The sequence below is a fragment of the Diabrotica undecimpunctata genome, chromosome 10 (genome assembly GCF_040954645.1).
Source record: "Diabrotica undecimpunctata isolate CICGRU chromosome 10, icDiaUnde3, whole genome shotgun sequence".
Lineage (NCBI taxonomy): Eukaryota > Metazoa > Arthropoda > Insecta > Coleoptera > Chrysomelidae > Diabrotica > Diabrotica undecimpunctata.
In genome coordinates this window covers 71093267-71117674 of record NC_092812.1, presented here as the reverse complement: position 1 = coordinate 71117674, position 24408 = coordinate 71093267, and the positions used below count along the sequence as shown (strand labels likewise).

Below are 24408 nucleotides of genomic sequence, written 5' to 3'. Positions count from 1 at the left end.
CATTAAACAGTAATGGAGACATAATACATCCCTGCCTAACTCCTCTCCTGATTTCAATTTCTGGACTGGGTTCGTTATCTATTACGATTTGTGCTCTTTGATTCCAGTAGAGATTTGTTATTATTCGTAAGTCCCTATGGTCTATGTTTTTTGTCTTTAGAATTTGGACTAATTTTTCATGTCTTACTTTGTCAAATGCTTTTTCAAAATCAACGTAACAAACATGCACATCAACATTCGTATCCATTTATAACAGTCATTTATAACTTGAAAATAATGCGCCCTGTTTCTCGCGTCATTAACGCGACGGCATTGGCGCTCGTCTAACAGCTCCCTTATTTTGAATAGAATGAACCTCCATAACAAGAACCTTTATGTTTCCTGCAGTCGATTTTTTGGACTTAATTATAAATTGACAAATTAAGGTCAAAAAACGGTAAATTTTCGCTTTTTTCGTCTATCAGCAAAAAATTAAGCATCTGAAACAAATTTACGAGTAAGAAACTTATAAAATTCTGCCCTGTCTGATACTTTCCTTCGCCACTGTCTGATGTTCATAGTTTTAAAATCTTCCTCTACATAGTCTATTTGCCTTTTTCGCAGTCTTCCTCTTGTCCTATTTACTTGGAGTTTTCATCTCTGGATTACTTTTACAGATCTCGATTATCTGGCATTCTGTCTAAGTGGCCAAGCCAGTTTAGTCTTTGCGGCTTTACAAATCAAACGATATCTGCGCTCTGCGCATCCAGCTCATAGTTCATTTTTAATCTCCGCGATCCATCGCTACAATGGGTTGGTCCAAATATATTTCTCAATATTTGGCGCTCAAATAGTCTTAATTGATTTTCATCAGTGATTGAAAGCGTCCACGTCCATATGTAAGCACTGGTCTAATTACTATTTTGTAGATTCCAAACTGAGACTCACGATGCAGTAACATACTTTTCTATAAAACTTTGTATGCATAAAAGCACTTAACGCTAAAAATCCGTACTTGAATTTATTTTTATTATTATTAATTAATTAATTTTCTGTCCACTTTATTACGCATTTGTTGCCAATAGAGCATATTAGTCGCATCGCTTCTAATATCCCAAGACAATTACTTAAATAGAAGATGATGACTATGACACCACCGACTTGTAGAAATAAGCGATCCCATGGCTTTACAATTTACAAATTACAATTTTTCCAATGTTTTATATTGCATAATTAGAATTCATAAAGTTTTATTTTAAATATATTTCTTATTTAGAAAAATTGCAAAAATTAAGAACTAAAAATATTTACAGGGAAAGGGACGAATGACAACATATTGGTTGAAACGGGAGCATAAGGTAACAACACAGCCTGGTCCAGCTCTAGAGAATAAAACAACAAAACTCCCTTCAACTCCAATTCCTCAACATCTTCGTAGAGGAATCGGCACTAGAGCTGAATCCGACTCAAATCCACGAATTGCTACGCCCAGCGGTGAAGAAGCTGCCGTTCCTCTACTTGCTGTTACAACTTCCAATAGTGAAAGTGATTCCCATGCTTAAACACTCCTTATCAATGGTAAATGTTATCCCTCCTCACCGTAAAGGTAAGCTGTATTAGCCCTACTTTATGGAAATGGCAGCGACTTGTTTTAATATGGTTATACGTGGAAGATTATTCCAATGGAAATCAGTTGGGTTTCTTGGATATTTGAGATTCTTATTTTTATTAGTGAGACAGTTCTCTAAGACTAAACTTATGTAACTGTATCAACAAATGTATATCTTTATTAAAAATAAAAGAGAATATACATAGGACTACAAAAAAAAATTGTAAACGTACTATCGTACTATGACCAAATATATTTAAATCTTAACTGTTTTTGAGCCTACTAAAACCGTATTTGCTATTACCTTTGGCGTATCAAACACCAAATTAAAGGCAACCATTTTTATTTATCATATGATAACTTAAAAGAAAAATAAAAATATTTTAGGTCTATCTTGTATTTCACTATTCACCGATGACAGTTATCACCCATGATGTTATTATTTCACCCTTCCTGGTACCATGTCTTCATCATTTTTATGTCTTAATGAAACCGTTTCCTTGCTTTTCACTCATAAGTTTTTAAGAAAAAAGTCTTATGCAAGGTAGGGATATCCCAAAATTTTAAACTTGCCTATCATATTAGCTACGATAAGTTCACAAACTGGATCTTTAACACATTATAGAAAAATTTGCAACCTGTTAAACTGATATCTAAGCGTCTTTTTCTTTTGTAGTCCTCCTTGGTTCGAAGAAATCAATCTAATGTTCATAAAATCATGGCTTTGCAGACGTGGTTTTTGGATTTAGTATTTTCGATTGAATCATCAAATATTATTTCAAACTAACCTTCTTCCGTTTTTCTTGTTCTGTTGTTGCGCGTCTATCCAGACCTAGATTTTTTAACTTCCTAAGAACTTAGTTTCCAAAAGTTCTCGAACAAATTTTGCCTCTAAGAGTCAAGTTATTTCACAACATTGGACAATTTGCTCGGCTCCTCCTTTTTCTTTTTTTTTAGGATTTGGTCGGTATCCATTGCATTTCGGCTCTATCTTTCGCTCCCTTTTTAAAACATTTTGTTTGTAAACGCCGTCATCATTCTTCTTAAATCCTGTATAAGCCTATCAATCTGCATATTTATTTCTTTTCCATAATTTAGGAATACCTTGGTCTTTACTTTTTCTTTTGTTGCCGCTTCGATCATTGTTTATGTTATTTGAATTAAGATTATGCCTCTCTGTTTGATTATGTGCTTCTTTATTTTCGATATCTTCACTAACCTTACCCTTTGATGGCTGGTATATCGACCCAGAATCCTCAAAAGGGTTTTTGGTATTAGATGCGGATACCTCTTGAACCTGTGTTGCCTTAGCTGGACTCCATATAATAGTTATTATTCAAAATACCTCTCTTGGATGCTAGCTCCAGATTTTAACTGATTTTCTTTGGGTGTAATTGTTGTAAAATCTTGAACCAAATCTGACTTATCGTAGTTGTCGATGTCTGTACTGGAAAAAATAACTTGGTCTATCATGCTCGTCGAAATATTCATGTTCTCTTCAGGATCTGGAGTGTCGGACCTTTCCATTCAAGCTGCTTGGAGACATAGTTATACTATACGCCTAGTTCTATTTCCTACCATGATTTTACTGATATCAGATCTAAATAGTGATCTAACCAATTTTCCGTACCATTCTCTTAAGTTTTTAAGTCATGATGTTCTTCGTCTACCATTATCTTAATTTTTTAAGGCATGAAGTTCTTTTTCTGCCAGGACCACGTTGTCCTTGGGTTTCCACGGTATGATGAGGCGCAAAAGTTAATATTTTTCAGGATGTCTCAAAATATGACCGAAATATTTCACCTTGCGTCGTTTTAATATATTTAACAGTTATATTGTTTAGTTCAGCTGTCTAAGAACCTTCTCCCCTAGCTTATCTTTAGTCTGTACATCCACATATGAAAAGCTTGCGAGCGTTTACGCATGGCCTCACTTAGAATCCATGCTTGTATTCCATATGGTAATACTGGAAAGACATAACAATTGAACATTCTAATCCGCAGGTCAGCACTAAGATGGTGGCCTCAAAGAACTTTTCCCATTTTTTAACACGTTGCTTCGGCCCATGTTATTGGGTTGCCCCATTTCTGTGTTTTGGACTGACCATGTCATTTTCATCACTTCGTTTTTTATTTCGTCTCACAGGGTTATTTCTAACATGGATCGCTCGATTCTTCTCTGTGTGACGCTCAGTTTGGTAGCCGAGGCTTTTGTTAAAGTAAGTATTTCTGCTCCGTATTTCAACACTGGGAGGTCGCATTGATCAAATATTTTTCTCCTCAGACATGTGGGCAGCTCACGTTTAGAAGGTTCCCTTTTTTCTTACTTCACTGATACCCACAATATCCCAATTCACTTTTGAAAGTTTTCCCTACATTTCTTCGAATCTCTCCTTGTTAGAGAGTGACCGAGCATTAGATGTGTTGAGGTTTATCTTTAAGGAGCACTTTGAGTAGGGTTGGTTTACAGTGTTCGGATTTTTGACATTTAAACAACGTGTTTGCCTTGCATGTTGGTGAGTATTGCCATCACTTCTCGTATTAAACTGATTCATCACAGAAAACACCTACGCATATATAAAACAGAAATACTTCCTATACACCCATGTTTTCACCTGTCAAATATCTATATATTTTTAAGCTTCTATAAAACCGTCCAATCTTTCTACTTATACTTCGCAACAGATTTCACTAAACACTAACGGTATGGCACTCAACATTTTTCTGTTTACAAACTGAGCAAAACGTTAGTCTGTTATACTAAATTGGTAGCTAGATATTCCAGATGACAATAAAGGATTTTTTTCGACCAGAAATTTTGCTTTTTCGTTAAAAGTCGATCAAATTCAAGCCAGTCGACTTTCATCAAATGCCGATTCAGTAGCTGTACATGTAGGCCAAGCAAGTCTAATGCTATGCAAGTACTTCTTGCATGGTAAATACCTTGCCTAGCTAATCTGTTTACATCACAGCTATTTTTGTGCAATTTGGAGATACCACTTGTACTGTTGCCAACAGAAGAAATATATCAAATTATTAACTTTAGCTATTTCATTTGATTTTAGTCCATCATTAAATATATTTAAATATAAATTACAAATTATTTCATCCAATAAATACCATTTACACTTACGCAAAAAGGATTTTTTATTCTAAACTATAAATTTTATTATATTGGCAACATGAATTTTGGCAACAAATTGTATCAAATAGCATGAAAAATAAAACATTTCTTCTAGCACAAATATTGCTTGGATATATCGCGTGGGCATGCGCAATTGTATCATCTGTCTTTCATAGCTCTTGCATACCATGAAAATTGCATATTGTAAAAATAGCTTAAAATCATTAACAGTTTAAGGTAGCTTCTCGTCCATGTTTTGGCAGCCAAATAGCTGGACTAAGATTAGAAAAGATTCGATAAAACATTTTTCTGAAAATGTGAAGCAAAGATGGGTGAACCGAATTGTTTTATTAGTATTTTCTGACTCAGCACACGAAAACATAAGAATTAGGTAAAAAAGTTTCTTATAGTTGGTCAGAGAAATTTCTCACAATGAGTTTTTTTAAGTGAAAATGAAACAATATGTTGAATTATTGATCAAAGTGTCCAACTGAATGTAACCTGCTTTTTGTATTGCTGTCCATTTCTGTAAATCCCTAAAGTCCATTGACTCCCCCGATGTTGACTGAAAATTATGATGCTTAGTAGTTTCTAATATGTATAGAAATTTGATTCTCACTAAAATAAAATCATTGAAGGGATAGACGTATTAAACCAATACCAATTATATTTGGTTTTGCTTATCAAATCAAAACTCAAAATTTTTATACTAAAGATTGCATAAAAACGGTACACAGACGGTACGATCTGTCGTTCAACTTATTGTACAACTCAAGCAGTGTTAGCGTGCGTTCATAACGAGGCGCTGACCCTCGCTCGGGCCATGGGATGGTATCATTTAATCGATTTTCGGTAAAATAAATGCATTACTTTAAATGCGAGCGTTCGCCGTCAGTACTACGCTCTAGGCGAGGAGACCGTGCGATGGTCTCCGTTATGAACGCACCCTTAGAAACACTGGAGAGTGGAATTATTGTACCAGGGCCGCAAAATTACAGTAAATTTGAAATTATGAAACTGTTCAATTGTTGAACTGTTGTGTATATATATATATATATATATATATATATATATATATATATATATATATATATATATGAGTACGTCCATTTTTATCGAAATTTAGATTATTGCACTTTTGAATATAACTTTTCTGGCTCTACACATAGGTAAACCATACTATGTCCAGAGATAATTCTGGACGGCAAGTTACCGACTTTTTAATAAACACCAAGTCCACTTCCAGTCAGAGGTAAACAACACCATGTGGACTTGGTGTTGTTTACCTCTACTATATGTGTGCACCGTCATTTACCATCCGGACATAGTGTTATGTACCCTTCTACACTTCCCGTCATATAGAAATGGTACACTTTTTTTCCCAATATGAACCGGTGTTCAGACCAGAGATATATAAGAGAGCCTCTCTTACATATCTCTGGTTCAGACTGGAGACAATGGTTCGTGAAACAATTCATTGTTACCATCACAGATAACGGAATTGCACTAAATCTAAATAAAAAAAAATAACGTTCAAAAATGTGTTTAGATAAATATTATTTTTATTATGAACAACAAAAAACGGTATCTAATAAATTTAATAACCAGAGAGAAGGTTGAATTAATGTCCAAAATGTTTGAAGAATTTTTTAATAATGGAGATATGACAAAATACTATTATTTCAGCAGTTTCGAATTATAAAACATATATTTAAATTCTAGACTTGTTCACTGTAAAAGTTATTCATTTTGTATTAATTTCAAATTAAATTTTTAATTTTTCCAGTGTGTTTTATTTATTCTAGTACGCCACAACTCAATACAGTTTTGTGCTACACTTTACGAGAAACGAATGACAGCTCTCGATTTGAAATTAAACATAATAATTTAAAGTCATGTCTAAATTTTTTATTTTTTAACATTATTTTTGAAATCAAATATTTTCATAAATTATAATAAAACACGATTCAAGTCCTTCTTTTAGCTGGTTTGTTAGCTGGATATTGGTAAAATCTATGAGCCTCTAAGTGATGAAAGCTCAGAATCGGACGACAATGATATGAGACGTATAAGTAAACCAGCGAAAACAAAGGTAAAAGAGAAAGCTATTATTACTCCTACGAATAGCGATTAGTGGGGCAATAAAAAAAATCTTTAGGACGATTTATCCCTAAGCACCGATGCAGGCAATTTCAATGAACATAATGAAGTTATTTTAGAAGAAGAGAAAAGTGTTAAAAGAAATGTACAAAATATAACTAAGTGCAAACAAAAAGGTAAAAAACGTGTAGTAAATGAACAAAATTGGGCCTGTAATGTTCGCAAACGAAAAATAGCTGGTGGGAAAGAGTATCTCAGTAAAAGAGGCAAAGACATGCCTGCAAAAATGTTAAAGCCTCCTTGCATGTGTCGCATGAAATGCTCTGAAAGATGGCCAGAATACGAAAGACAAAAAATTTTTAACTCATACTGGACTGAGACAAACATTTCAGATCTTAAAAAGCAATTTATCTTCTCATGTATCGACATCCAACCTACTCTTCGATCAAGAAAAAAAGATCTAAATTCTACCAAATCTAAAAATAATACACTACACTACCGTTGTAGTTTAAACCGCCCGAAAGAGACATTTGCGATACATGCAGTACATTCACCGCTCCATTAAAAAATAATCTTACTGCAGATGAACTAACCAGTGTACAGGCTGATCATGATGCTCACCTAATTGAATCTAAAACTCGGTATAACTTAAAACAATTGGACTTTATAATAGCTAAAGAGTCACCAAAATACAAAGTACTATCTGGTGATTTGCAAAAATGTTTGCCTTCACCACTAAAAAACAATTGTATTAGTTTCTACAAAAGGAAGCTTTGGATATTAAATTTTACATTACATGATGCCAGTGATTCTTCTGTACAATGTATAATGTGGAACGAATCGAAAGGGGCCCGAGGTGCAAATGAAATTGCCTCGTCAATTTTGAAATGGGCTGACAATACAATTCAAGTCAAGTAGAGGACATCACTCTTTGGACCAATAACTGCTATGGACAAAATAAAATTATAAGTATTATATATGGCTATGCCTTGCAATTTATAGAAGGCTCAGATTAAAGCAGTTATCTGAATTGTGTTTCGAAACTATTTTACGGATTTAATATCAGATGTCGCTATTGCGTCCGTTTCGAAGCCATTTTATCGTTGCTTCCCAAAGACAGAAAAGATCTATTTTTCACGTTGAAAACGCCTATGAATAACTGTTCTGATGAGCTTTACTAAAGCGAAATACGTATAAACAGATACATAGACGATTTGTACGTGAAATGGAATCTTTACTGTCTTTTGCATTTTATAAGTATTATAATGTGCTATTTTTGGATACTGCAAATAAAGACGATCACTTAAAAGTTTTTACTGAAAGGACACACACATATGGAAGCAGACACTGTTCATGCTTTAATCGAAAGAAAAAGAAAGAAACTCTCCAATTTGGCCATTTTAACACCATGGGACTGGCAACAACTAGTTAGGCAAACATCAGGTAAATACACAGTGCACAATATGGAACTTGCAGATTTCAAAAACTTCAAAACGCTATTCGATAAGAAATTGTCATCTAATCCTCCTTTTGTAAGTAGAAAAAAAAATGTTAATAAAGACCTTGTTGTACTGTCAACATGTATTTTCCTACAAGTCCAACAAGAACAGATTGGAAAGTTCTTTTATAAGACCGATTTCAATAATCAAAATATGTATGAAGTGGACTTCATGAGGTATCGAAGACAGCAAGTAACGTTTCCAGCCCAATTAAATCAAGTCTCAGTAATCCCATTACCAATCACAAAACAAAAGTACAATGACTTAATTGCATTACTGCCTTTTGTTCCGTCAGTTTGTCATGCGTTTTATCAAAATTTAACACATAGCGATGTAGCCACAAACGATTACCCACAAGAAGATGAAGATGATATGGAGCATCTTTAACACTTTTGAAACTTGTCGTCTATAATTTTACTTAATTATTATAACATTATAATATTTACCTCTAATAAAATAATAGTATAGGCTGTTTAATGTGTTTGTATTGTTTATTTCGTAAAGACCTTAACATGCAATGCCACATTATTTAAAAAAGTTGTTAGAGGTAAATAACACTATGTCCAACTACACATTTTTAAAAAAAATTTAAATAATGAACGGTAAGCCTCGGGTATATAACACTTCATGGAATGAAAAACGATTATACACACGACAATAATAATATATTAATCTCGGTTAAATATAAGAAATATTGGAGTATTTACTGATTACAAATTTAAAAAATTTTAAAACTGCTCTCCTGAAAAAGTAAGAAAATGGACATAGTGTCCTTTACCTCCGAGGTACGGAATATATATATATATATATATATATATATATATATATATATATATATATATATATATATATATATATAAATATATATATTATTGAGTTTGGGTGGGTTTGGCACAGTAGAAGTGCTTTTAGAAGACTATTTTTTAATACTCGAGCTTTTGAATGTGTTTACATTTTTTTTTCAAGAGCAGATAAATCTATATTTTTTAATTGAAACTTCTAACTTCATTAACATTATGGTCTGAAATGTTAAACAAAAATTATATTAAGAGGAAAACTGCTAAGAAGAAAATGAATGTTTCCACGACAACATATTACAAATTAATGAATTTTTCAGCAGTTTTCCTCGTAAACACTGGTTGAGTTGTACAACGAGTTAAACGGGAAATCGTATCGTCTGTTGGGCGTTTAAAAATGTTCATATTCAATAAATAAATAGATGGCTAGAAAATTAGGTATATGTAAACATATAAATACTTATAAATATATAGGGTGAAAATTTAAAATGCATTCCTCGAAATAGCTAAAGAAATCGGAACGTCAGATCATAGCCCGGGGAAATGAGCTAAAAGTCAGTGTTTTGGCAGTAACTAACTATGTACTGTCTAACAATCTTTTTAGATTCTATGTAGGTAGAATAATAAAAGTTACGAAAAATAATCGAAACATTTTTCGTAAATTTTTATTTATTAACAATTTAAGTGAAAAATGGCTGATTTTTAGAATTTTCTTTATAGAATAACTTGTACAAAAAACAATTTAAACTATGTGCTAACAAAAAAATTTATTTAATTTATTTATTACCTTAAAAATATTGTTCGGAAACTATTTCCTTTTGGTATCTTAATCAAATTTGCTATGTTTAATGGAAATAAGCCACAATTTTACTTTAAGATAAGTTTATTTTGACATTAATAAATTAAATAAATCTTGTTTTGTTTTACTTGGAAAAAAGTTCTAATAATTTAATGTTATTCAAACATATATTATACATTTTAAAATATGTGAATTTTTTTCCCTGTGCTCATTTGATCCAAAAGATCTCCGTTATCACTCCGTAAACACACTCCGTAAACACAATAAGCTAAAGCTTATTGTGTTTGCTGCTCATTGTTGTTTCTTACACTCAGTCTAGAATTTGTGTGCCCTGTAGAAGTTTGTACAGGTCTTTTGATTGGTGTGGCCTAAATACCAGGGTCTCCTCTTGGTTACCCATACAGTATCTAGTTCCTTGTCACAGAGTTTGAAGTTAAGGTCTCCATTGTAAATGCCTATTTTATTCAGGAATTCTCTTACTAGTCTATGCCGTGTAAACATTCCTGTTATTCTTCTCAGTCTGTTCCTGCCTATATAAAGTTCCTCTGTTCCTTTTCTATGTGGTCCACCAATGAAAATTTTTCCATGTGTTTGTTTTGGGATTCTCTCCCAATATCGCTCATGACCTTCTCTGATCCAGTAGTCTACAGCTCTACGAACTGCCTTTAATACTTCCAGAGTTAAAGCCGGTTCCTTTGATTCGTTCTATTTTCTTTTTGCAAGTTGATCTGCTTTGTTGTTGCCTTCGGTGCCCTGATATCCTGGTACTCAGACAAGCTTAACCTTGTTTCGGTCTCCCAGTTCATTTGGTTCTTTGATGCAGTCCCATTCCAGCCTAGACGTCACTTCCTAACACGCCAATACCTTCAGGGCCACTTGACGGTCAGACAATATATGTATCTGCTCTTTTTTCAAGAACTCTCCCATTATTTCCTTTAGCAATACTCCAATGTATCGCATAAAACTCCGCTTGAAAAATGGTACAGTTTCTCTCCAAGGCAAAGCTTTCGCTAATTCTTGAATTATTGGTGTATATTCCCACCCCTAGATCCTCTGTATTTTTGGATCCATCTGTATACCAGATCTTACCTGGTTGGTTATGGTACTCCTTGTTTCATCATACATTTCTGTCTAGAATAGACACCCTGTATGAATTCTTAAAATTGTATTTTTTTGTCATGTGATCTGGTTTCTCATTAAAAATGTCCTTCGTCACACTTCTTGTGATACTCATATGCTCTGCCCCTTCATTGCAAAGTTTCAGTCATTGTTTTATTCTGTAGGCTCTATTATAGCTTTTATTGTTTGGCTTTTGCAGCTATTTGAATTGTCTTAGTCCACCAAATCGTCTCTGCATAGGTTATTGAGGGTTTTATCACCATGATGTACACCCAATGCACCATGTTCGGGTTTAAACCCCATTTCTTCCAATACATACATCTGGCCCTCATAAGTGTTGTAATTGCACAGATTGTTATTTTTTCCGGTTTCAGGTAAGTTTCGAGTCTAGTAAAACGCTGAGATACTTTACCTCTTCCTTTGGCTAAATTTATTGTCCCTGCAGCTTTAGGGGACCTAATACCTCTAGTTTCCGTCTGATTTGAAAATGATATTTTCAATATTTTTGAGTTGCGTTCCTGGGACGACATACATACTCAAAAATAAAGATAAGTAAACACACTTACCTTATATTGTCGCTCTACATTCCTGTCTGATTTACCTCCTTAGAAAGGAAGATTATGAGAAAGTCTTGGACAAATAATTGCTACAAATTAACAAATTTATTTCTTAAAAGTTCAGCCAGCTAAAAGTCTTTTAGAATGTCAACACATTAGCAGAATAAACATAAATCAAACAAGACAAATAGCAAATAAAACAAAAATATTTAGAAATTTAGAAATAAAAATTTAGACAAATCAGGTATTAATAAATATTCCCAAAACTAGATGAAATACCTTTATAACTGGCTAAAGCTGAAATGTGAATTTAAATAGTAAATATTTAGCAACAATACTTTGATATTACCTCAGTTATAGCTTAATTATCATATTATCGGTATTATAACTTACTATCTAGAAAAAAAACCTGTAAATTAGCTGAACAAAAAGGTATTACCAAACATTAGAACTTTTAGGTCGTACACAAAAAACAAGAGGGACATATCCGATGCAGAAAACATGGCATTGTACTGTACTAATTACATAAGTAATAAAAGTTATACATGAAATTCGATATATTTCGGAGATTTGCCAGGTAGAAAACATTCTGCGATCGTATCTCCAAACATTCTGACATTAATTTTTAAAATTAAATCAAACTTGGCTTTTCTCCAACCGGCACTGACTCTAAATTTTTAACATAATTAAAATTCATCACTTTATTTCTACTTTGTTAAGCTGTATACTATCTCTCGAAATAAGACATATTATGTACCCTTTCAGTCCCTAGTCAATTGCAACAAAAGAAAACAGCCCTCCTGAGCTGGACTCAACACATCGTACTTTTACGATCGTCAATTTGGAAGTGAAGTCATGACAATATTCCTTCTCTCACCAGCAGAATTGGAAAAATTTTAAGTGGACCCTTCTTTATTTCAACCGCAGTTAGACGATATGAGAACTCATTCTTTCTAAAAACTCAATAGGCGGAACTGAAATCAAACGAAAGAGCAATTTACTTATTGTTGTGAAACAAAAACAGTCGGAAAAAACAAATTGAATTGTTTAAAAACTATTCAATGAATTGTTTTGTCGAAATTTTTATCATATATTCTAAAATTCATCCATATTTCATTTAAATGGTTAATAAATAAAAATGTACGAAAAAAATTGAATGAATTTGCATAACTTCTATCCATATAGAAGCTAAAACAATAATTATTAAACAGTAGTTATAGCGACTGTCTGGATATATTCTCATTACCTAATTTAATTTTTTGGCTTAGCACTCATTATAAAATGATTTTCTATTTTAAAAAATATGAAATTGGGTTACCGATGGAGAGATAATTCATCCTCCTTTAAAACACTGTATTACTTGACCACTTCCAATTTAAACATAAATAGTAAGAGGCCCAGCTTGAATGAAAATATTAACAGTAGGAAGTTTTCAGATTGGCGCCCTATAAATCGTCGCTTGGACTGCAAAACATCGTATCTAAATTTCAAAAAACTGTTTAGGAGACAATTTAAACTATATGGCTTCTTATTTTTGTATAAAACTAATGCAAAACCCGTTATTTTCATTTGAGATTTATATAGCCAATATATAGATAATTCTCAGCTGTTGGAAGTAGATTGGTCCATCCATCATCATTGTTCATTTTAAATTTTATTTTTGAATGATTTATATTGAATTTTTGTCGGAAGTGACAACAATTTGTTACAAACCATTTAATGTTTTAACTGATTATAATTCGTAAACTAACAAATATAAATCATTTTTACTAAATGCATTTTGTTCCTTAAAAAAACCTATAAATTACGGCATTTGGGCGATTTTTCACTTCACTTGTAACTCAGCTGCATTTTGAGTAAAATAACTTCATAATAGTTCAAATTAACTTTAAAGCACTTTAAAACTGCTTTATGGCATTAAACAATATATTTAGAGATACTTATAATATATAAAATTCTTCGTCTTGGATTGTGCAATATGACTAAGTAACTTGGTTTGCTATAATCTAAACTTTTACTAGCTAAAAAATATTTTAAACAAATTATATGCCTTTTTTAATAAAAAATATCCGTTCATGATTGTTATACCTTTGTTATAAACAATATTTCGCTTATAGTTTTTAAAGCTGGTAATTTTTCCTTTAATTTGAACTATTATAAAGGTATTTTACTCAAAATGCAGTCCAGTTACAAGTGAAAAATTGCCTAAATGTCGTAATTTTGCAATCTTTTTGCAATTTTTCAATATCTCCGGTTCTAACTATTAGATCAAGGATTACCAAACATCATTTTGTAGGTTTTTATAAGAAACAAATTTTATTTTGTAAAAGTGATTTATGTTGGTTATTTTACGAATTATAATCATTTAAACGATTAAATTGTTTATAACAAATTTCAGTCACTTCCGATGCAAAAGCAACTTTAAAATTCAAATTCAGCGGGCCAAAATACCTAAGAATATACACTGAAATTTCGTAGACTTTGATCGGCAACGAAATAGTCCTGGTCCCTAGATCATATAGTAGACAGCACTATCCTCAAACATAGGTGAAAACTAAGATGTCTTGTACATCCACAGTAAGTACAAACTTATTTCCTTGACGTCTAAGCATATTTTTTAACAAAAGTTTGTGCCATCTCTTTTCACTCTTGGTGAGAATTATACATTTAAAAAGGGAGAATTACTGGGAGTTGGATGTATACCATAAAGTTAAAAAACTCGAACATCGAAGTAGAACACCATTGTTGTATATGGTACATTTATTTAAACTTAAATTTAAAAATCCAAACGGATTAGAAGTTCAGAACGTTTTTGGACTAATCTTGCATCTTCAGTGAATCTAAAAGCAAGTAATTCCCTTCTCCTTTAATAATTTATCACTTAATTTTACATTTTACATTATCAACTTATGACATTGACTATAATTCATTCTATTACTATTAGTACCACATTTTATCTTATGACCGTTGCAATTATTAAATTTCTCTTAGCATAAATAATATTGGAACTCTCTCACTTTCATCACATTCAAATAATCTTTATTTTACAACAATGACAATTCAAATTCCTTATAGGCATACAACCAACCATACAACTATACAACCAACTATGCAGCTGACCTTCAAAATCCAACGCTTTTTACTTTATTCATCATTAACATCTTTTTATTAACAAACAACTAATTATAATTACACTACAGGATATACTCAGTTGTCTATAAGATAAATTTCTTTTCTTTCACATTTAATTATTCAATCGTTCAAACTATCGTTAAACAATATTCAAACTATCAGTCTTGATACGAATGTCATTGTCTTAAAAACAGTCAATTATTACTTACGGCATCTCAGGTGAGTTGACTTCGTCCACCCCAACAGTTTGGATGTAAAAATAAATTTTTTCGAGTAGGGACATACGTTCCCGGTTGGTATTCCAATCTCATCGGCATACTACCGTATAATTTAATACTTCCAAGTATGGTTTCATCAATGTAAACCTAACAACTATTTGGTTTTGCGGTTATTTACGCAAGTTCTACAAAAGTAAGAACTCTAAACTACATCTTTGCATATAACAGTCAAAATTTTATCTTACGTTTTTTATTAATTTAGTGGGATTAGTGGCTTTTAGGTTCACTGAAGATAGACTGTTTAGTTCGAAAACGTTCTGAGCTTCTAATCCATTTGGATTTTTAAATGTATTTTTAATTAAATATACCGCTAACAACAGAAGTGTTTTACTTCGATGTTCGAGTTTTTTAGAATTATACATGTCATTTTTAATCATTTTCAATTTTATCGCCTATAAAAATATCACAGTAGATCTATATAGCTTTATATAGGTACTTTCGCTTTAATTGGTTTATTAATATTTTTTTCGGGAAATGGTTCCAGATTACATTGTGGACAATATCCTTAATGTTCTCAATAAAGATGCAGTTTACTTTGAAACACTAGTTCTGTAAGGCTAGATGTGGATGACCCACAATAGTGGTAAGATAGTTTTAGTATACCATCTAAAAATCTTTTCATCACTTCTTTCCTTCGTTTCATGAAATATCTTTTCATTTGTCCATTTTATATGGTCTTGTCTTTGTCAGTTAAATGCATTCCAAAGTATTTACGGCTATACTCTTTAACTGTTAGCCAAAGCTAACAGTTAGAGATCTGTTGGTAATACTCAAAGCAGACAGAAATATTTTCTTACAGATGTCAGTCATGTACCATAACATATATCTTCAGAACCCTTCAATCGTATTAGTCCTAACGCCTTCATTGAGTAGTTGGCACTGATATATCTTAAAACTAATACATTTCTTGGATGTGAAAGGAGAACTACTGCCAGAAGCCCTGTGACTAATTAATTTGCATTTATTATGTTAATCTTTACTTACACACTTTACCGTTCATCCTTTAGTACTTATTTTTGTATCTTTACGCGACTTTGTAGGTATCTATGGATGCTGATACACGACGACTAGAAACAAAAAAAAGGAGTAACATTTACTAAAAAGTGTAAATATGAGGTTTTGCGGTCCGAGCGACGATATATATATATATATATATATATATATATATATATATATATATATATATATATATATATATATATATATATATATATATATGTTCCCAAAGATTTTCGCGGTTAGTACAATTAAACCTAGAGCTAAGATTAATACCATTACAAGAATTAATATTAAACTAAACAGTCTTACGAGTTGAACCGCATTGATTAATCATTGCGCCGAGCTTTTGAGATCCTCTTTGATGTCTCCTTCAGGTAGTCCGAGATGTCAATCTCCCGAGCCCTCAGACACTACTACAGTAATCTCTAACCAATGCATTACTACTAATGGTAATACAGGACTGTTCATTTATACCGTCGATGGTGGCGTGGTTTGGGTGGAGGTTTTTCGTAGGGGTTAGCGTGGGGATTGGAGCGGACATTGACGCGGTGGTTGGCGCGAACATTTCTGACAGTAGGATTTTGATTGGCGGGTGAAGCGGACGATATTTTCTTTATAAGAGGTCTTCAGTTCACGATATAGGTGGAAACTGATTCATCCCAACCGTTTATAGACGTTATCATAAATAAAAACCAATCCCAACAAGCCCTCCTCCAAAACGGCTACCGCGAAAATCAGATTAATAGGAGCATCCACAGACGTCAATCTCCCACTCAATCTCAATTTAAGGACTCAGACCCTCAATATACGAAAGCTCTTCTTTCTTACATCAAAGGTGTCACTAACAAAATCGACAAACTTCTTAAATCAAGAGGAATAAAGACAATATTTACCCCTCAACAAAAACTTTCATCTCTTGTCCGATCGATCAAAGACAACATTCCAAATGGGGTTTATGAAATTCCTTGTGCAGACTGCCCCCGATCCTATATAGGTCAAAGAAATCGTAGAATCCAAAATGAGATTTATGAACATTCCATTTTTGTTTGCAATTCCGATTCAATTAGAGCTCTAGGTCAACATCTCCATACAGGTCACAAAATTGATTTTGAAAACTCCAGAACCATAAACTCTATTTTATAAACCAAGAATTATCCGAGAAGCCATAGAAATTGAAAAAATGCCAAACGTTTTCAATAAAAGAAATGACGCATACGGTTATCATCGACATGGAGACCTCTCATAAAGAAAATATCGTCCGCTTCACCTGCCAATCAAAATCCTAGTGTCAGAAATATTTGCGGGAATCCCCGCGCCAATCTCCGCGTCAATCCCCACGCTAACCCCCACGCCAATCTCCACCAAAACCATGTCACTGTCGACGGTATAAATGAATTGCCCTCTGTTCTCATTAGCAGTAATGCATTGGTTAGTGATCAGTGCAGTAGTGTATGGGGGCTCGGGAGACTGAGATGTCGGAGGCCCTGAAGAAGACATCAAAGAGAATGTCGGAAGCTAGACGCAATGAGAATCAACGCTGTTTAATCCAGAAGACTGTTGAGTTTAATATTGATTCTTGTAATAGTATTAATCTTAGTTCTAGATTTTATATATTAAATGGAAAAAATAAGCCATTGGGGTAGAAAAGTAGAATAAATAAATCGTATCTTAAGTTTCCATCTTACACAATATATATATCTAATATCTAGGTACATTTAGTTAATGGTCTATTCACGCTCCCTTTTCACAATCCGCAAAGGAGTTAGATTAACATGTCACGTACACTTTGACACCTTCATTGGTTTAATTGATAAGCTCTGCATATCAACATATTCGTAATACAACATGACATTCACATTTATTGCTGTACATGTAAAAGTAGTTAATAGCATAATTTAATTTATTTATAACTAGGTTTAGCAGAAAAATAGATTAGACATGCGTTGACTAAGAAGAAGAAAAAAACAGAAAAGGGAAGAAAAAACGCGAAAGGAAGAGAAACAGACTAAATATTATGTTTGATTAATATAAATTTAAAGTTGAGAATCTAAAAATTTAATATTTTAAATAATTTAAATATTATTTTACATACTTAAAAACCAAAGAAGTGGACCAATAAAATTTAAGTCATGAAAATATGTCTATCTCTTGTTAGTTCTTCTGTAACACAAAAGCATCTAAAATTGTTCACGTTTTAGAATATTATATTTAGTTTTATAATATTATATTTTTTTCATCTGTTTATTTAAGACATGAAATAAATACATTTATAGCATTCAACCTGTGTTTGATTTTTAAGCCAGTATCTAGTAAGATAATTATCTAATTATCGGTAGATTTTGACAAAATAAATTATACTGTTGGACTAATAGTCTACAAGCCCATGGGAGATTTTTAATGGGTCAGTTGACCCAGAATCGATCACATGTAAAACAATACTACAATATGTGATATCTACTTCAAAAACTTTGCCGTCAATTCTCATTGGTACATGTGAGTCACAGTTAAGAAAAACTTACCACTTAAGGAGTAAGGGGGTTTTTTTGTACATTTTGAACATTTTTGTACGGCATTATTAAAGTTAGGTAGGTAATACAAAAATAATAATTTGCGACCTAATACCGTACAAAAATATTGGTACCAGGAGCAGGGAAAATTTTTTATTTTCGGAAAAATTTTTCCACATTTTCGCTAATTTTATTTTACACAATACGGCATTCATACACAAAATTTCGAATCAGTATATAGATTAATTTTTTTTTTCAACGCCGTACATTTTAGCAGCGAAAGGGGTGAGAAATCTAAGGCGCACCCCTTAATGTTAACCCCCATGTTTTGTGTACCGATAATAATTGGCAACATAGTTTCTAAAGTTGTTGTTACATATTGTAGTGTTGATTTATATGTAATTCATGCTGAGTCAAATGACCCATTAAAAATTCCCATGGGCTTGTAGTCTATAAACGTAGCTAAACGACGATTTACAGCACATATATGTAAGATAACATCTCTTTCGTGCAATAAGAAAGATACTCTTACTAGGCGCCATCTAGTAAAAAACCAAACTAATTGAGACGGTAGCTAGAAGAAGGGCCTATCTGCAAAAGTGTATTTTGAGAAATAAGCATTCAAAGATTTAACATCCATGCCTAAGACGAAACAACGCTTACATTGTTTAAGTGTTTTAGTTTTAAGAATTTTCGGTCCATTGATAAAATATTAGAGAACACCTTTATAAAATATGCCCTTCTTTCTTTTGAAATGAAGAGTATTAAAATAAGGTTGCAGTTCGGTATGCGGTCTACGGCAGAGTTTCTAGTTCGGTATGCTTCGGCACTTTCCACGCAACATAATTCAAATGGGACTGCAAAGTACTGACAGGAACACCTCTCATCCCTTGCGTATGTGCTCCTGCTTGTGGGTAGACATAATTTTTCTGGTGGTTAACGGTTTAGATTAGATTAGATTAAGAGAGGTGGCCTTTCGGCCTATTCCACTGCGACCTTTTCAGATCTATTGTGGTCCTCTAGTCCTAGATAACATTCTCTAGCCTGACCCTTTTTATAAAGTCTAGTAGCTTCGAGACTGTACCTTCCATGTAGCTATTTGCCGGTGGATTTTCTTCTCCTAATGCAAAGAACCGCACATTTGCCAGACTGTCACACTGACATAAAATGTGCTCTGCTGTTTCTTCTTCGAGGTGACAGAATCTGCACAGGTCATCATCTGATAATCCCATCAGCTTCAAGTGCCTATTCAGCTTACAGTGCCCTGTTAGAAGACCTACTATGACCTTGACTGTTTTCCTGTCTTTGCTTATTAGGTCTGCCGTAAATTTTGGCGAATGTTCTGTAATGAACTGTTTCGCCTGTCTTTGTCCTGGTGAATTCCTCCACCATTCCAGAGATTTGCGAGCTACCCACTTCCTTGTAGCCGTTCTTGTTACTGATTTAGCAACTCCGCAGAAGGGTTCCGGTCCAATGAATGGCAATGATGAGCCTTGTTTGGCCATTTCATCTGCTTTTTCATTGCCCTTATGACCCTCGTGCCCCGGTACCCAGGCTACCGTAACCTTGCTACGGTCTCCTAGTTTATTTAGGGCACACACGCAATCCCATACTAGCTTAGAATTGACCTCTACGGAATTGAGTGCCTTAAGCGCTGCCTGACTATCTGTGAAGATAGCAACTGAACAGAACGTTCTTTCCTGCCTTTCTATTTCTTCCACGCAGTGATGGATTGCAGTTATTTCCGCCTGGAAAACTGTCACATCCTTAGATAGACTTACCGGGAAATCTATCCCTTGATTTGTCCCTACTATGCCGGCTCCCACACCCTCCGATGTTTTTGAGCCATCCGTGTACCAGGTAGCAGCAGCTTGTATGGGTACACCTTTATTCCAGTCTTCCCTGCCTGGTATCTTAATTGTGAACTTATTGTTAAAGCTATATTTTGTAACTGTTGCATCGATAGGTTTCCCCATCACAATATCGGCTTTTAGCTCCTCGATTAGCTTTCTGATGTCAGTACCATGCATCTGGCTTATATGTCGCTGACTATGGATTAATCTGTGCATCACGGATCTGGCTTCGCCCTGTATAAAGATATGAAGTGGTGGTAGATTCAACAGGACTTCCAGCGATGCAGTAGGAGTTGTTTTTAAGGCCCCCGTAATACACAGGCATGCTAGCCTTTGTGTATTACCTAGCAGCCTTATTGCTCCCCCTTGCTGCGTCTTTGTCCACCACGTCACCGAGCCATAGGTTATCATGGGTCTAATAACCCTTGTATATGGTTAACGGTTAGATGCACGTAGCTCAATTGGTGGAAATGGCCGTATGCTGGCCATTCGTCCGAGTGAATTACTGACCCAGCTTTAACTTCCCTTTGTATGATGGGAACTAGGGTGGCTCTGTCTCTTTGCCCAATATGAAAATATTGGACCTCCTCTTTAATCTTTAATCCGAAGACCCACGAACCATCAATTCGGCCATGATTCCGATTATTTTTCGCTTCAGCATCGCTGTCTTATGATTCTGCTGAATGGTCTCCATTTAACATTCGTCCTCTGTTGTACTTCCTTCTGTTCGCAAATCTGGCTTCGTCAATTTGGATTGGATCTTCTTCCGTGCCTCGAAGCTGTCCACGGCGATTCACTGACATCACAGAGAACAGACTTCTCAACACATGTTGTACCAGTCGCATATAGCTTCTCTTCCTCTCCCCGTTAATTTCAATACTGTGTCTAAATCGAGTTCCAAAATGAATATGAACATCAATTCCAAAATTTCACATAAAGTTTACTTGCAGTTACTTTTTCCATTTAAGTCGGTGAAATGAAAAAAACGGTTGCCATGCCTAACTGATCTTGTTGTCTGGCATTCTCTTCTTGGGCAGCGGAGAACTGGTCTAAATTCACCACCCCGATCTCGTTTCCGCTTTTCTTCTATTTCTACCCCACATCGGTAGCACGGCCCAGCGTCTTCAACATTTTTTAATAAACCGTTCGCTCGTAGAAATGCTACTGCCTCTGCTTCTGCCTCTGCATTTTATACCAAAATAGGTCAATAAAAGTTTTGATATTAGCACAACGTAATTGACCAGTAATGAGTTTGTCATAATTTCCCTAATTTGTTTTTGCATTCCTAATTAAACAGTAATTGAGGAAGACTTAAACCGCATTCGGAATCAGCTAAACTGCCGTAGATCGCATATTAGACGGTAGACCGCATACCGAACCGGCACCAAAACAAATTTACATAAGCCCTTCTTCTGGAGAACACATTTAGCAGATTAAAACGTCTTCTGCAGAAGAAAGGCCTATAACTTCTTACTATTGTATACTATACTACAGTTATATATTATAGTATACAAAGGTTTAAAATAATAAGCAAGGTCTTTGTATATATATATATATATATATATATATATATATATATATATATATATATATATATATATTCAGCGATTCTACAGTATTCACTGGCTTCCCTCGCTCAACCGTTTCCATCTCTCTCTGTTGTCCCATTCTCCATCGATTAGGCCTCTCTTACTCATGGCGTCGTCTACTTTGTTCCTCCAGGATTTTCGGGGTCCTCTTTTCCTCCTTTCTATGGGGTTCAATTCGGTATTTCTCTTTATCCATCTGCTGTCGCTAGTTCTTTTTACATGTCCATACCCCTTTAGTCTTTTTTGTTCTATATATGTTAGTATGTCTGTTTCTATTGATGTTCTTAGCTTTATTTCGTCATTACTTCTCCTACCCATTCTTGTTACTCTGCAGCATCTTCGCAGGCATTCCATCTCTGTTGCTACTATCTTACTGCTGTTTTTCTTGTTTATGATCCAATTTTCAGCCCCATATGTCATAATACTTCGCACTAATGTTTTATAAATCTGTGTTTTTGTCTTCATATTTAGGTGTCTATCCCACCATACTGAGTTAAGTTGTCGGATTGCTGTTTTTGTTTGTCCTAATCTTTGTGTAATTTCTTCCTCTGTTGTTGCCTTTTTCGTGATTATAAACCCCAAGTATTTGAATTTATCCTCTCCTTTGATTGTTACGTTGTCATCAATCTGTAGATCTTCTATATCTTCTTCACTTGTAGATAGGTACTCTGTTTTCGCGAAGTTAATATCTAGGCCAGCCTTGGTATATTCTTCTTGTAGTTTCTTCATCATGTAGCTGAGGTCGTCTTGGTCTTGTGCAATCACTACTTGATCGTCTGCAAAGCTTAACGTATATAGGTATTAGTTTCGTACCGGTACTCCCATGCCTTCGCAGTATCTTTTCCATGTAGTCAAGGCTTTCTCTAAGTATATTTTGAATAGGGTTGGAGATGTGGAACAACCCTACAGGAGCCCTTTTGTTGTGGTGAAGTCTCCTATGATTCTTGTTCCTATTTTAATGGACACTTTATTTTCTTTATTCAGAGCTTTTGTAGCTTCTATGAGTTCCGTCTGTATTTCTAATTTGTACATTGCCTCCCATAATTCTGACCTTGGTACAGAGTCATACGACTTTCTCAGGTCCACAAATGCCAAGTGTATATCTCTATTTTTTGCTTTTTTCTTTTCCAACAGTTGTTCCACTGTGTATATGTGGTCTATGGTTGATATTGCAGCCGTGAAGCCTGCCTGATTTTGCCTTTTATCGCTTGCTCTATCTTTTCTCGCAGTATCTTCCCATATAATCTTCCTATTGATGATATTACGCTTATTCCTCTGTAGTTTTCGCATCGTTTTCTATCTCCTTTCTTAAATATAGATGTCATATATGCCTCCGTCCATTCCTTTGGGAGCTGTTCTCCAAGGTCTTTGTACAACAAGAACAACTTTTATTTTGTTTACACTTCATTATATTTAATATAATTTTATGCTAAATTTCCTCACCATCTGAGTTATCAGCACTACTCACCTTGTCCTTTTTAGCCGGTGTGCTTTCTTGAAATAAAAGATTGTAGTTTCTAGTAGAAAGTTTCTACTTTCTTCTCTTAAGTACTGAAACAAGTCCCTCACGTCTTTTATTTTAGACTGATTAATAGAAACCCGAGGCAAAGGTGTAAGAGTAAAGTCAAGTGGCAACGTTTTTGCATATTTAAAAGGGGTATACATTTCAAAGTAGGTTTTAGAAGCAGCCAGTGTCCCACAAGATTTATACTTCAGCACGCGATACTATTGTATTTTAAACTCACAATCTTTATTCACAGACTTTTTTAAAAAATAAGGAAGAAGTGCTGCATCCCAGTTATATATTATAGAAGAGTCATATTTGAGGCAGAAAAGGGAAGGAGTTTGTCTGCACTGTACGATTTTTTCTAGGTAGACTTTGGGTTCCTCGACATCTTGAACTCTTTTAAGGCCTGTCTTATAACCCCAAAATTTCTGTTGCACTGACTAAAGGAGTATCCACGAACAGGATAAATATGTGTCACTTTGACTCTGTATAGTTTTGATATCCAAGAACAAAACCGTAATAAAGTCTGATTTTTTTCCCTCCAGCTGCATCTGATAGAAGAACAATATGCTTGATATTAGGATAATCTGCTAATTTATTGTCAATACAGTCAAAGATGAATGAAGCAATAGAAGAAGTATATTGAACACGTACATCCATAAAAGTCTTTTATAGGACTGTTTTATTACGCTGAGCTTTGGCAACGGTAGATTTTGTGCGTAATTAAATTCCAGGACAAGAATGCCACTATCATCTGTTGCCGTTCTCAAATAATCATTTTTTAGCTTGGAATATGCCTCGAGTCTCTTTTATGGAGATTGTAATCAACAGGGCATTCATTATTTTCGGTTCCTTTCTTGTTTGATTTCACACTCACGACAATAAGCACATGTACCAGTCTTCGGTTTTTTGAATGTAAAATTCGTCTCTCTGAAAAACTTAAAATAGGTTTTCTATTTCA

General features: G+C 34.1%; 1 protein-coding gene across 4 annotated transcripts in view; it reads left to right on the top strand.

The window, feature by feature from the left end:
* LOC140452399 (atrial natriuretic peptide receptor 1) overlaps positions 1-18271 on the top strand; it is a 526857-nt gene extending 508586 nt beyond the window's left edge. For 3 of the 4 annotated variants that reach the window (XM_072546623.1, XM_072546625.1, XM_072546626.1), the window contains exon 16: positions 1293-18271. In XM_072546623.1, the coding sequence (XP_072402724.1) occupies positions 1293-1541 (249 nt within the window). In that variant the 3' untranslated portion in view covers positions 1542-18271. The remainder of the gene's footprint in view (positions 1-1292) is intronic. The other variant, XM_072546624.1, reaches the window with a different exon arrangement.
* The last annotated feature ends 6137 nt before the right edge of the window (positions 18272-24408 follow it).